Source organism: Telmatherina bonti (assembly GCF_933228915.1).
Source record: "Telmatherina bonti genome assembly, chromosome: 3".
Lineage (NCBI taxonomy): Eukaryota > Metazoa > Chordata > Actinopteri > Atheriniformes > Telmatherinidae > Telmatherina > Telmatherina bonti.
In genome coordinates, this window is record NC_136621.1 from 36893589 (window position 1) to 36909842 (window position 16254).

Here is a 16254-nt window from a genome sequence, read left to right on the forward strand (position 1 = left end):
GGGGTTACGGGTGGGGGAAGAGAGCCGTCCATTAGGCCTAAGTCTGGGCTGGCCTGGCTGTAGGAGGGTTGTCGCCGGCCCTGGGGGGGTGCTGGGTCAGCTGCATCTGTGGAGTGGTGGGGGGGACGCTGGGAGTGGTGGGCGGTAATTATGGTGGCCCTGATCGGGGCCATCCTGTCCTCTGCCCCCTCTGGGACGTCTCACATGGGACATGATGGAGGGGTGAGGTGAGGGTGTGTGGGAGTAGGTGTATGGAGTTACAGATGGATGGTGCGGTGGCTGGGGGGGGGATTAGGGTTGGGGATATAGGTGGGTAGGGGGGTGAGGGGATAGGGATGTGTGCGGATGAGTAGATGTGTGTGTGTGTGTGTGTGTGTGTGGAGGGGTATGTTGGTGGGTGGGTTGTATGTAATGGGGTGTGCCTGTGTTGGAGGAGTGAGGGTGTCTGTGGGGGGGCTGTGGGTGGTGGAGGGGTGTTTGGTGGGGCATGTGTGGTCGGGTAGAAGTAGAGGGATGGGGTGGCGGGGTGTGAGTGTGTGTGGGGGTGGGGTCGGTTGGGGTTTGTGTGACTTGGTATGGGTGAGTGAGTAGATGTGGGGTGGGGTTGTGTATGTGATGGGGGATGTGTGTGGATTGCGGAGGGGTGTGTGGATGGGGGCTGAGAGGGGAGTGCGTGTTGGGGGAGGGAGGGTATGCATGTTTATGTGTGTGTGGTTTGGTGGTGTGGGGGGGGGGGGGGGGGGGGGGGGGGGGGGGTGTCCTGTACCCGGGGAGCGCAGCTAGTGCACTGGGGTGCGACCTGGCTGCCGCTAGGTGGCGGTCTGGGGATCCTGGTCCTCCGTCGGTGTGGGCTGTACCCTCTGCCTGCGGGGGCGGGGGGCTGCTCTCGGGCTCTTGGGGCCCTGGGGCCTGCGCTCTGTCTGCCCTGGGTGGCCGGTGCCCGGCGGGATCGGCCCTTGCCGGCCTGGGCCTGCTGGGGCCTGTTCCCCCTGACTGCGGGGGACTCTGGTTGGGCACCTCCTTCGCCACTTCCTGGGCAGATGCATGGCTGGCTCTGGAGTGGGGGGGTTGGGGTCTGTGCCTGGGGGTGACTGTCGGTTACCCGGGTCTCTGGGTTCTCCTGGCCTGCCTCTAGCCCTAGGCGGGCGGGGTCACATTGGCATGATCACTCTTCTCTGAACACGTTCCACTCTGAATGTTCTGCATGAATGTTCTGCATGTGTCACTGAGTCATCCAGCAAGTTTATTCATTAACAGCAGGTACCTTTCTTCCTGTCCTTTTGATTTAACTTGCTAGTTTCTGGTCCTCCTGATTGTCAATGGTTTTGTTCTCCACAGGGACCATGAATCTAGAGTTGGCTTGTGTGGGTGTATATATTTATGTGTGTGGGTGGGTATGTGTGTGTACATATGTATATGTGTATATATATATATATATATATATATATATATATATATATATATATATATATATATGTGTGTGTGTGTGTGTGTGTGTGTGTGTGTGTGTGTGTGTGTGTGTGTGTGTGTGTGTGTGTGTGTATGTATGTATGTATGTATGTATGTATGTGTGTGTGTGTGTGTGTGTGTGTGTGTGTGTGTGTGTGTGTGTGTGTATATGTATATATATACTGTATGTGTGAGTGCATATACATATATATGTAGGTGGGTGTGTCTGTGCATATTCCTGTATGCATTGATCTTTTTGTTTTTTATGTTCTCTTTTCTGTTCTCTTTCTGCCCCTTTCCTGTCCTTTCCGGTCGGGTCCAGCAGCATAAACTCTGTAATACAAACAATTATCCAAAGCAAATAGAAAAATAAAATAAGAATCAAGAAATACAAGGGGATCATTACATCTATAAAAGTTCCCCTTGGCAAAATAAATTTGCTCAGCAGAACACAGCATCCAGAACATCAGTCTGCTTGCTTAAATGCTGGACAAGACAAAAAAAAATAAAAATAAATAAAGCTTCAACTGAGTCCAGTCCAAAGCTGTGAAATTTATAGGAAACATTCTTTAAAAAGAGCCTGTCACATGATTTCCTCATGGAAAAGGCTGAATGTAGACACAACGTTGCTGTATGGAGACCAACACATACACTAACTGACCACTTTATCAAACACAGCTGTTCACCTGCTGGCTAACACAAATAGCTAATCAGCCAATCACATGGCAGCAACTCAGAACATTTACTCATCTAGACGTGGTGAAGACGACCTGCCGAAGTTCATGAGCATCAGAATCAGGAAGAAAGAGGTTTTAGGTGACTTTAACGTGACACGGTTGTTGGTCTGTTGCCCACACACAGCCTGAAGGTCGGAAGAAGAGAAAACCTCCAGCGAGCAGGAGTTGTCTGGACCAGAATGTCCAGTTGGAGTCAGAGATCAGAGGAGACGACAGGCTGATGGAAAAGCAACAGGAAAATCACTGCTGTAATGTCCAGATCAAGCCAGCAGACTGAACCATTCAGGTCATTATAAGACGGCGCAGACGGTTTTACGCCATCACGTTGGTGTAGGCACTAAAGTTGGGAGTGTTTTGGAAAAAAAACCTTTCAGCAATAAAAAAAAAAAAAATGCATGTGAAGCTCCGTCTCTCGAGTTCATTTTTGGCTTAGCAAGCATTTTAACAAAATGTCGCAACTGTTAACCATTTTCTCCGGCACGCCACCTCTGAACATATAACACGCTCAGCTTCGAAGCAGACGGACTGCCACAGCTGAAGATCACAACGGTCAGCTAGGAACAACAAACTGAGGCTACAATTCACACAGAATCTCCAAAACTGGACTAAAGGAGATGGAAAAACGTTGCTGGTCTGACGAGTCTCCGTTAGACCCCCACATTCAGGTGGGAGGGTCAAAATTTGCACCTTGCTGAATCATTGACCCAAGAATGAAGGTAGTTCTGAAGGGAAAAGTGGGTCCGACTCGGTACTAGCAAGGCGGGCCCGATAAATTAGGCAGTAAGTAAGATTGCCACAGTTAATAATCATTCATATAAAAAAAAAACATGGAAAATATGTGTAAAAAGTTACCATAATTCTGCATAACTTTCCTCAATAAAAACAGGAGTTTACAGATAAATTTAAAGCCATTTTAATGATTTTATCTACTTCTCTGCCTCTTAATGTGGAAAAATATATCATAATTATTTTAATGAAATCATGGCATTATTTAAATAAAATAGTTAAATGAACAAAACAGTCATTGTAAATGTGATAGAACTCATTGCATTGGTATATTGCTGTGGCCATTAATGAGCTTGTGTACAGGCCCGTATTGCAGCAGAGATGAAGAAGCCTCTGGCTGAAGGCACCTGTTTGATGATTATATGCCATCTTTATCTTTAAATATATATATATACATAACTGTGAGGTGAAAAAATGATGCAGAAGTCAGACAAGATTTGGAGTGAAGCATCACAAAGGAAGGATTACATCCAATAGAACACATAATCTCTGCTAGGAAAAACTGCTAATTGATCAACATTGACTACCTTGAAACATTTTTTTAAAAGTGAGTAATGAGAATGAGGTCGTTGCATCACCTCCCTGTCTCAATTCAATTCAATACTTTATTAGGTCCCCGTAGGGCAATTTGTGTGCAGCCAGTAGCATAAAAGTGCAATCAGTCAACAACAACAAACAACAAAAATAATAAAATAATAAAAGGCAATAAAAGGCAAGTTAAATAAATACTGGTTCTGGCTAAGTTAACAGCTGGCAGGGTAAGCGTCTATCCGTCTTCCTGCCGTAGCCCTCTTAGAGCTCATCACTGTGCTGTGAATCACCGCCCGAGCGTGCTCCTTCCTCTGTTTCTCCTATTATCAGTCACCTACTGCTCCCTGAGGCCATTTGTCAAATGAAGTCATGACAGAAACTTATAGGATCAAGAAAAACTGAGTGGTGTGCTGAGGGCAGTAGATTCTCTTAACCTCCCTGTGCATTTCATCCATCACCAGTCTGACCATTAATCCACCCGCTGACACTCCCACTTTAACGCACACACAAACACACACCTACTAGCATCCATCTCCCTTAACGTGCCCGTATTCCATCCATCTATGCGTCCTCACTGTCATAATCCATCCATATCTCGCCCTGCACCACTCTCTCCTCTCTTCCTCCCTCTGCATTATAATGAGGCTGAACCATCCATTCATCTGCACATCCACTCCACTCTGCCCCACCCTCCCTCCTCCCCAAGGAATAGCCAAGTAATACTCCTCCCTGGCTCCTGATGAGATGTCTCTGGAGACCAGCTCAGCATTACCACATCCAAGATCATTAAAGAGGGACTGGGCGGCGTGCTGCTGCACATACTCAGCAAAAAAAACTGCGCATGCGCACACACAAAAGCCAGAAACTATCTCCACAAAATGTTGAATGGAAGCTTCTGCAGTAAATTCAGCGAAATAAAATATGTATCTGCGTCTGTAATCTGACTAAATATATATTTACAATTTTAACAATTACACGAACGGCTCTGAAAAAGACCAGGCTGCAGTTTGGATGAATATTTCAGACCACTTGTTGACTCTTAATTCCAGTTAAATATGTAAAAATTATCCTGTTACTTCACAAACATAAAGACTAAGTTTTTATTCTGATGTCGAAGCTGACATCGCACTTATATTTCGCCAAATGTGGCCGCAAACAAGCATCAGCATACGGTAACTCTGCTGCAACCTGCAGAAACTTCAACAACCACGAGCCTGGACGTAAATTACCTTAAATGTCGTTTGGGAGTTTGTTTTCTTCCGTCTTCTTACGGATTTCCACCTCCGCCCAAAAAGCCAAGCGACTGTGCTTCTGCCCGCTGCTCCTGTCCAGGTGCACCACTCCCGGATCTCTTCACGCCGCCTGATAGTGGGACATCCACGCCGGAACCTGTCAAGCTGGACCGGAGGTCGAAACAGCACTTCCGGTATGAGCTTTCAAAAATAAAAGCCTCTCATTAAAGAAAAGGCTGAATTTACAACAGTCACTCAAATACTGGAGACTTAAAAAAGGAAAAATAACTAAAAATTTGCAAAAATATAATTTAGTAATATAAGACACTGTTTTTTAATTTAATTGAGTTGAAGAAAGGGAAAAAAACAAACAAACAAATTGGTCCTGGACAAATTAGAGCACTTTTCTGTTGAACAGTGGGGCAAAATACTTGTCAACAGGTGCAGAAGTCTGACTGAGAGGAACAGAAAACACCTGACTGGAGCGGAAACCGTAACAAAATATTAGTTTATGAGTGATGTAATATGTAATAAATTATCTTATTTGTTTGCTTTTTAAAAAAATATTTCCATTGAACCAGAATTAGAAAATAATGTAATGATTTTCACAGATTTTTTATTTATTATTACTTTAGTCAATTTCAGCTTATTTTAAAGGCCGCTGTTTTTTCCTTCTTTAATGAAAGGATATGAATAAATATGAACACGACTGTACACACACACACACACACACACACGTATGTACACATATATATATAAATATATATATACATAGAGAGAGAGAGAGAGAGAGAGAGAGAGAGAGAGAGAGAGAATGACATTCTTCTTTTAATAAGCTGTTATTTATTTATAATGATCCTGAGTTTGATGGTTTTAATTACTGTTGCACAAAAACGTAGACTCAATTGATAAATTTTATCAGTGCGTTTTCAACATTTTTGTGTGTTAATTTAAGCTTTCACATCTAGTGCCTTTATGACTTTTATATCCTCTATAGAATGTAGAGAGTAGAATCCTGTTTGTCTTGTTTGTTTGTCTGACTTGTCAGAATCCTGAATTTTACCCCTGGGGATGAATAAAGTAGCTAACTATCTATCTATCTGTCTATCTATCTAAAGAGTTTGCACTGTAAATTATTATTACCCATGTAGGGAGTTGACAGAATCATGCTTTGTGAATGCTGCGTAATGATTAAGAACATGAATGTGTTGGTCTAGAACATAATACAGAACTGCATATAAAGAACAAAACAAAAGAAAACATGCTGGAATAACTTGTACTGGGGCATCAGAGGTTTTCCAGGGGTTGCTCAGTTTACACTGAATGTTTGTATGTATTTGATTGTTTTCCATTTTTAGAAGTTTCTCAGAACAATCGCTTTACATTTATCAGTAAAAACAGATTCAATAAGTTCAAATTTTATATGTATATATAAAAAAAAAAGATTATTGTTTCTGAATGAGCACATTTGAATGCTCCCATACACACAACTGCAGATAGTATTCATCTAAGTATAAATATATATTTGTTTTGTCTTTTATATTAAACATCCTGGGGGCAAACCTGGTGATTTTTTTTTTTAATTACTCACTAATTATAGACTTTATCCATTTATTATAGGGAAGGATTGAATATAAACATATCAACTGAATATTTACATTACATTCCAGGAAGGAGAAAGAAAGCATCAGAACTGTTCCTTTATGATGGTTTTTGTTCTAAATAACAAAAAATGAACACTGGTATTTATGTTAAAAGATGGACTTATCTACTGTACATGTTAAAGAACAGCTGGACACTCAAAACTGAACTACTTTCTTATGGATTAGATATAACAGCTGATTTATAATGTCACATATCATACACTATGATGAAGCTGAATAAACTACAAACAATACATATATTACAAATAAGATAAACAAGTTCTGTATTGTAGCATCGCTCAAGACTGAACAAGCAGGGAGACAAAGATTAACACATTTATCATGTTTCAACCAGAACAACCCCGCCTACTGGAAAACCACCAGGGAGAAAACTTTGAAACCATTTTTTTCCCTAGTAAATCATGTCTGAGCAGGAAAGAAAAATGACACTTGAGGGAAAATGATGCAACAGACTTGCTAAACTGTTGTGTGAAAGATTTTTATTGGCGTTTTCACAGCTAGTACAACTCTGAACATAACACAAATACCACAACTAATACCAATCTCACCTGTAAAAACATTAGCACAACAGAACGTGCCGAAACTAGAACTAAACTTCTACTCGATGGTCATCACCTTGACAACCTGGTCCTTCTGAAATAAAGCCAACACAGCCTCTTTATGGAGGAGTTTGTCCAAGCTTACCAGCTTTTAGAACATCACAGTTTCTTAATGTGTAGATCAACATATGCCATGAATGATTAGTTTTTGGTTCTGGTGGTTTCGTGCTGGATCATTGAGCCCCCATATGCGGTGGAACTCCTTGATGAAGGGCTTCACCAGGCTGGGCTCCTCAGTGATGAGGACGTTCTCCATGTTGCTCTGCACTGCCGTCAGCGTCCAGTTGAGGGAGCCGGTGATGAGCAGCCGGCCGTCCACGACTGCAAACTTGTGGTGCATGAGTGTAGAGCACTCAACGTGTCGCACACAGATCCCTGGAGAGGGTAACCCAGGAGGACGAAGATGAAGAAAAAGGGGGAATTAAGGATTGCCTTTTAGTACAACGTACAATGTCTATGCTGATGCCAACCAATGGCTGTTGTGTAGCTGCTGAGACGGATAAAAAGCACACAAAATCAGGCAGAGATCCTACCTAAAATGATGAAACCAAAAAAAAAAAAAAAATACAGTTAAACGACAACAACAACAAATACCTCTTCAGCCGTCTTTTAAATCTGTTTATGACATGGGCTCATTTGCATCGGGCCAGGGAACAGGTAAAAGAAGATTTTCATAGATCTAAAGCAGGGGTCACCAACTCTAGTCCTCAGGAGCTACCATCGTTCCCCTGGTTCGACACAATTCATTCAAATGAAAAGGTTCTCCAACAACTTGTTGTCATCTTCTGCACCTGCCTGTTAATAAGCCATTGGTTTGGGTCAGGTGTGTTGCAGAGACACTAAAACTTGTAGGATGGTAGCCCTGGTGGTGACCCCTGATCTAACTCAATTCAACTTTATTTATATAGCGTCAAATCACGGCAATGCCATCTCAAGACTCTTTACAGAGAAAAAAACATAATGAAAGCCAATTCATAACAGCCTAAATAAGGAAACCAACAGATTGAGTTGGAGGATCCAGGAAAAGAGGTCTGCAGTTCGAGGAAGGGCAAAGGAAATGTACTCTGGTGTCAATCTATAAAACATACAAAAGACAGAAACACAATGTAGAAACAAGGAGAGTTTATACAATCCTGAAAGCAAATAGTTGGTGTAAGAAACAAGACTTCTAGTGTTTAAAGTAGTCATCAGGCCTCCAGCCTCTCCAGGCTTCTTGAAGAACTTTCCAACAATTTTCTACCTGCTTTTTGCTCTGTTCTCTGTCAATAAGACAAAGACCTTTTAGGCCTTTTATGCAGAGATATGCCAAGTGTGGCAATCACCTTGTTGGTGCAAAAATACTCATTTATGCCTGTAAAATGATCTTGTTAACATTTACCGCATCTGCACCTGAAAAACTGGAACAAATTATGTGACTTTGCAGCAATCGTCGATAAATTTGTTGCTCTTTTCAGACTGACAGACTTGTGGACAAATACGCAGTTTGTGAATGAACTGCAGTAATTTTCTTCTAAAAGAATGAAGCTAAACAGCCCATTTCTATCATCTGTATTATCGATTAGTAAGACAGTTCAAGTCATTATGTCAGCACCTTTTCTCACATTTGGGACAGCTATGGTGTACCTTACAAACAGATGTGCATTTATCTTTTTATTTTAGTGGCGGCACCTCTGGATATTTCACATATATTTCATGTTTTTAGGTGGAAAATGTTTCTCTTCAGTTTAAATGGAGAATGATGGATAACAGATTTATGGATTATTCTTATTCCTGCTCACTCTTGAAATTGTAAGAACAAATTCCTCTAACAGAAGCAAGGTATAATCACCAGAACTTTGCTTTTAAGAAAGGTTTTTCTTCCCAGCCTGATGTGTCTCAGTTGGCCTGATCCCTCTGAGAAAATGGCCTTTTTTTCCCTTTTTTCTTTTTTTTAAGGGGATGGAAAAGAGTAACTGGAAGTCTTACCAATTTTGACCCCAGGACATGAGCAGTGCAAAGATGTCCCTTTAAGAGCATGTCAGTGAATATTCTCTGGTCAACAAAGCGACAGCAGGCTGAGCTACAGCTCTGTCTGCTGGTGACAGCTTCATTCAGCAGGAGGTAAAGGTTTCTGCAAGATAATGACAAAAATATGAAAAAGGGGGATTTTATTGTTCCTCGCGCCAAAGTGCCTTTCATGAGTTTTGCAGTCAACATTCGCCGACGCTCGTGTGCACTCAGAAACACTTTGCCTAATAACATTTGCTGTCTGGTTGCCAGTTTTGTACTTAGTTAATTCTTACCTAACCGTATGCAGCGGCGGTGATTTATTAAATGTAGACGGGGCTGAGAGACAAAGTGAGACAGCATGAGTCAGTCTTGTGGCACAAATCTTTCGCAGCACCATTACTCTGACTCATTCAAGGGCTTGTAGAGGCAGCCTCCAGTGACCCCAAGCTGCTACCCCCGCCCCCGTCTCCTCACTGTTCTCCATTAAGGATCATGTGGAACTTACTGACAATGATACTTGACTTTCAAGAGCATGGAGTGAGCTCCTGTTGTCAAATAAGAGCAGCATCATCATCATCCTTCCCGTATCTCAACAAAATGTGTCTGTAATAACGGTGTCACTCAGGTTAGTGTGACTTCTCCTCTTTTTTAACTATTAATATACTTCCAAGAGCTACAAAAGTCTGGCTGAGGTATGTTCATTAAATTTCCTGTCATAAGAACAGTATGGTCACAACGACTCATTAGCATGAAGCTTGAAAGCATATTAAAATAAACTAGACATGTGTCTCTTACCAGCCTTGCGGAGGGCACCGATCTGGGAGCCGGTGATGGCTGAGTAGTCCTTGTCGGTAAGGACTCGGATGGTTACCCCCCTCCTATGCAGCAGAACCACAGCCCGACTCAGTTCCATGTTGGAAAAAGAAAAGATACACAAGTCCAGAGAGGTGGAAGCAGACAGGATGTGGCGGAGAAGGCGGGAAAAAGTGGTCTCGACGCCATGAGGCAACGAGCAGAAACAGACACTGGAAGAGAGAAACCCAGGAAAACACATTCAGGGATCTGAGCTGATACGTCCTCATACCGGTCAGACATGGTGGATATAAAACACAACTCTGTTAAAATGTCAAATTAAGTCAACTTTATTCATAAAGCACATCTAAAAAAAGAAGGTTGCTAGAATGAACTAAATGCCACAATGTTATGATGTTATTTGATAAATATAAATAAAATAAAAGATTTCCCGCCTTTAATGTGACTTGTAATCTCAAAAAGGGCAAAAAGCTGACTGCATTAAATGGCTACTTTTTCATTTTACCTATGTTTACTGATGTTGTCAGATAATTTGTAGAAAGAGAAAAATTAACAAAAAAATAAAATAAATATATATATATATATATATATATATATATATATATATATATATATATATATATATATATACATTTAAAAAGACCTTAAGACTTTTAATTGTTCAGTCTCTTTTACTAATAAAATATATTTCCATTTATTATTTTTCCACATTTGACACAATATCATAAAACATTACACAAAAATAAACATAAAACCAGTATTTTATTTTACTTATTCTTCTCTAATTGCATAATTAATCCAATTATTTCAGTATCTTAACATTTTCACCCACGTGTCCATTTTTTTTATTTCATCAACGACTCACAAAAAGTTAAGGATATTGTGCAAAATTGACATAAATGGACAAAACTGATGCTACATTAATATAACATCATGAATCTGGGACATTTAAGTAGATTCATGCATTTTTATAATTCAAAACAATTTACTGACACAAAAGCTTCCGACAGTGGCGGGTTTGCTACAACATAAATATGTCCATGTATCAATATCAAGTGTGGACTTGGTCTGATGTGTCCAGATGTGAACAGTATGATGAAGAGGGCTGTCTAGATAGAAGTAATCATGGAACCAGAACATTTAGTGGTTCTTTTAGGTTTTTTTATGGTTAGTTATCTTGTTAAAGAACAGCATGCACCATCTTGTACATAGTTTTGTTTTTATTTGTGGAGCCAGAAAATATCTGATGATATTTTTAAAGCTAAATTCTTTCCATAGATCTGAACTTGAATAAGACTATTTGCTGTGAAGCACATTTTGATTTAATTCCAACATTCAGTCTTCTTGCATTCACACCCACTATGTACTGAAGAGATTCTGAATAACCCCTGAAAAAAGTTCAGCTGTCGGAGGAAGATTTTCCTGTTTTTCTCAGTTGTCTGCTGCAGAGAGTAACGGCTCACAGAAAGCTTTAAGAGCATTAAAGGGATCACATTGTTGAAACGTATCAGTCAGGAGCATTGGATATACCGTAGGACACGGTAAAAAAAAGGTTATCAAATAGTAGAAATAACTTTGGAGATCAGTAACATCGCAAAGAACTGGACATCACCCAAACAAACACAGGATGGAAAAAAGCAATGGAGGCTGCCAAGAGCCCAAAATCACAGAAGAAGCAACAGAAATTTCAATTCTAAATCACTCATTTGCTGCAAAACAACGCTGCATCACCGAGACACCATACTAGGGATGGGAATATTGGTACTCTGCAGTCAATACTTTGATTTAAGCCAGTCAACCTATAGGATTCAATATTTTTTTGGATATCGAGATGCCACTCTGCTTATAAAACATACAAACAGGCAAACAAAGTTTCTGTTCAAATTAACAGTTAAAGTTAAATATTTCTATTATCGTTCTAACAAGTAAAACGAAATTAAGTGCTGTTGTTACAGTGTTAAAATATATAAAGGATAGATAAAAGAAGACATAATGGAGTCATTCAGTGCTAAAACTAAAAGCCATTCGACTCAGCACACGATTGCGCGTGAGAGGAATTATGTTACATAATTACAGCACAAAGTAAACAAACAAAGTGTAGGTGTTTTCCCTCTGGTCACATGATTACGGCAGCCTATCAGATGTTACAATTTCATTAAGGTGATGCCGATACTGATACTGTTAGTAAATAGCTAGTAGTTTTGTTTAGATATTTTACTGGTTTAATGCAGGTTATTGGGCATTACATTTGATCAGATTTATTGTATCACTTTTACATATTATATTTATTCATTTTTCACTTATAATGTGAATAATTTCATTATTTATTTAATTTAAATCAATAAATCAAAACAGACTTTAAAATATGAAGATATCTTTAAGTTAAACTTGAATGAAAGAAGCAGCAGCAGAAATAAAGTATTATATTATCTGCCCGCCCAGCCCTCAGTCCAGTATATAAACAAACATAAAAAACAATAAAACAAAAATAAAATCTACATAACTTAATCAGGTACAAGGTATCCCACTAGCCTATAATAATCTAATATCAATCTGTAGTTTGTTTATGTTGTCATTTTATAATTTGTCTTGTTAAATTATAATATCTAATTTTTGTTTAATTTACTCAACAGTATAATTTTTTCTTGTTTTAAAAGCAATCATTTTAAGTATTGATGTTCTTGAGTTTTATTTATATTCCATATATTCCTTACAGTAAAAATATTATTGTACACTGTATAATTTTGACTTTCCTTTAAGGGATAAGAATTATCAATAACAGTATTTACATCAATAAAAAAGCACCATAAACTAGTAGTTTTGTATTGACAGGAAATATGTTGGTATTGCCCAATCCTACAGCCTATTTTGAAACACAGTGGTGGCAGTATTATAGTTTGGGGTTGATCTTCTTCCGCTGGAACTGAAGTTTAGTGAAGGCAGAGGAAATTATGGACCAAAACCTGTAGGCATCTGCTAGAAAACATTTAACAACAATAACAAACTCAAGCATACATCCAAATTAACAAAAAACAGCCTCACCAGAATAAAATAAAAAATAAGAGCCCATACATGAAACCACTTCAAAAGTATATTTAAGCATTTGTACACTGATGCAGCCAGCTTACTGTAAGTTTTTTTTGTTTTTATAATCTTCCCCCAAACAACTTATAAGGTCAAATTAATGACATTTAATTAATTAACTCGTTTTAATATTATAACATTATAATTTTTTACACACTATGTAGAATGCAGTTTAGTTATAAGCTACATACTACATTTGCATACAGATAGTATGCAAATAAGTGGTTTATTATCGACATGTTGCATCTAACATGCTACAAGACATGCACGTTGGGTTAATGCTTATGCTTAACTGAACACTTCACACGTGTAAGTTGCTTTTGATAAAAGCGTCTGCCAAATGACTGTACAATATAGAATAGTAGACTAGCATCCATTTTAGCCAGTTTCTGGTTTAGAAAATCAAAGGTAAACTGTAGAGTAGCAATTTTTAGTTTGATTAAAGATCGTGGAATCCTTTTTTTTAAAAATTTATTTTAAATGTGTGTCTTCATGATGCAACTGCTATAATTACTAAGCTGACAGAGGGATAAACAGCTGTCTGAACATGCAGAGGAGAGGTTATAGGGATTCAAAAAAAAAAAAAAAAACTAGACCAAGATATTGTCAGATATGCGTGTCTTCCAGATTTGTACTCCAACAATAAACATAAGAAAAAAAAAAAGAATATCCCAGCTTGGAGATCTTTGCCGTTGTGTGTATTGTGTTATACAGTAGTGATGAAGTTCCAAAGTAAACGAACGTTCACCAAATTTACAGAATCCATTTAAAGCCTGTATTTTGTTGCATTAATATCTATTATCTCAACTGTGCTGATAATAATATGAGAAAAACTGACTTAGTTTAACTCAATTGTGATACACTTTAACTTACAGAGCGGATGTGGGAGAAAAGATGTGCTCCACACAGGCCACTTCTGAGGGGAAGAACAGGACCTGATTGATGGTTCTTCCGGACCTGAGACGATTGAGGAGCCGGGTAAGCAGCTCCAGACTGACAGTAAAGGCCACGGCCCCCAGGACAACTATCTTCATGGTCACCATCATCGACACCTATCACATAACATCCAAATGTTGAATTAAGTCCAGCTCCCTCCTCTTTCAGCTTTTGGTTCAACCAAACATTGAATACAGTGGCAGTAACTTTTCAACAGTGTTACATCCCTCAACCACTTCATGCAAAACTGACTGTGTGTTTCCATCTAGACCATTGACTGGCTGCTCTAACTCATTCTTGCGACTGGCTGCACTGTTCCGTTCCTGTGGTTGGCTGGCTGTACCATCCCCTGTCCAGGACTGGCTGACTTTTCATCCTCTCAAGCTGGGCCCAGCTCATCAGCCCTATTTAAGGAGTAGGCTTGCAGACAATCAGGGCAGCTGAGTGTTGATTGCTCTGTTTGCCTCACTTTGCCTTGGTTGTCAGCCTGGAAAGTGGTTTTGTGGTGTAGTACAGATTTGTACTTTGTATTTCTGTGTTTGTGAGTCAAGCAGGGGTGTTTTGTAACCTGTCTTAAGTAACTGTGGTTTTGGTTTGAATAGTTTGTCACCCTTTTGTTGTTCTGGGTGTGACTTGTAGCAGGTGAACCTGTTACAACTTGTTTTTTGGCCGTTCATTCCTGCCTGGTTGTCACAGGCAAATTTCATGCCTGCAAATAAACATCTTTTATTTGAAAGAAACCTATTTGTGGGTTTAATGCCTACAAACCTCTCCACCTTTTCACTGGTGAGCTGAGGGTTTGTAACAATAAATGGGGGCTCGTCCGGGAGTATACTAATTCTTTACAGACAAAACACCAGTAACTTGGATCTCTAACCAACAAAAGGTCTGATGGTGACATCCGTACCCAACATAAATGGTCTCTATCCACAATTAACTAGGTGATATTTTGGGAATCATAATCAATGCTGCATTTTGTGCATATCACATTTAAAAGCTGTAGATACTAAAGATTAAGTTCATCTTAACAGCACCTCATTTAAATCAACAACAGAGAATCACATTGTGTAAGATCATCATACAGTATGTCAAGTTCACTGTTTATTTCTTTATAACAGATTATACATTTGATGGAGTTAGGCTCGGCTAACAAAAAAAAAACCCCAACTTTATTTGTAGTTTATTAAAAGATTTAAGTAACAAACAGGCAAATACTTAGGTTTCACTAAAAACAAATCACGTAAAGAATTAATGTTTCAAGCTGACTATATACTTTAATTAAAAGTGGAGTGAAAATTCCAATACAAAAATTATAATAAATTATGCCAAAATACTATTTTCTTGTTCATTTGCAAGTTGTCTACATAGCACTGCAAATATGAACAGGATCCTTTTCACTGGAACACATGCAGAATAAAATCTAAAATTGGGGTTTTAAGTAACACAATGTCCACTTTTTTTGTTGCAGTATTTCTCCTTTACTTTCAGAAGCTGATCAATAATTTAGTCAGGATTTTTTTTTTAATTTTATCAAAACGCAGCATTGTACGGAAGCCAAGAACAGTCGCACTTGCAATGTTTTTTTTAAAACACTGTTTTGTGATAATTATTGTAGTTTAAATATGTATATTCTTCAAATGAATGGCACTGGATGTGCTACTAAGACAGACGTCTAGAGACTCCCATCAGCCTAACATGCATGTGGACTGTAGAAGAAAAACTGAGAAAGCACTGGAAATAATGGGGAATGTATGCTCCACACAGGCTCCTCCTCAAAATAATTGTTGTTGATGTCAGAATAAAAAAAAACAAAACAAAGACCATTAAGGCTTGGCAATTAATAGAAAATTAATAAAAAACCAACGTTCAAAACTAATCATGTAATTTTGCTTGTTAGGAATTGAAAACGTTTGGAAATATACATTTATATTAAATAAATGGAAAAAATGTTATTAACTGACCCTATAAACTGTGTTTAATTTATTTTCACAATATCTGCTTTTTCATTAGAAAAATATTTGTAACAAAAAATATTCAGCTGGCTATGAGGGCTAAAAAATAAAATGATAGTGAAATTATCGCTAATAATTCATCATCAAGGTAACCTGATTAATTAATCAATTAATTATTGACTGTTTGCCCAGCCCAAAAATAAAGTATGTGCATTAATAAATTATACTGGATTTTAATGAGTGTGTTTGTGGTCTACTGGGAGCAGAGCTGGTTTCCAGTCTAACTTCTGCAGGAATCAAAGATATGCAATATTTCCTTCAGTTTGGATGCAGCAGTCTGTTTCTGAAGGAGCTGTGCAGAGCAGTCAGTGCTGGGGAGGGGTGTTAGATTATGAGGAGGGGGAGTGTCCTTCATCATGGATGGCTAGACTTCATCTTCTTCATCCACTAAACCTCAACTGGTGGGCCCAAGAGGCATACCA

General features: G+C 39.1%; 1 protein-coding gene across 1 annotated transcript; it reads right to left on the bottom strand.

Annotated features, from left to right (window-relative positions):
• Nucleotides 1-7119: 7119 nt before the first annotated feature.
• pld6 (phospholipase D family, member 6) lies at nt 7120-13927 on the bottom strand (the record flags this gene model as incomplete). Its single annotated transcript, XM_079264063.1, has 3 exons — nt 7120-7373; nt 9783-10012; nt 13758-13927. The coding sequence occupies 3 exons, from the start codon at nt 13925-13927 to the stop codon at nt 7120-7122; spliced, it is 654 nt and encodes a 217-aa protein (XP_079120189.1).
• Nucleotides 13928-16254: the final 2327 nt, after the last annotated feature.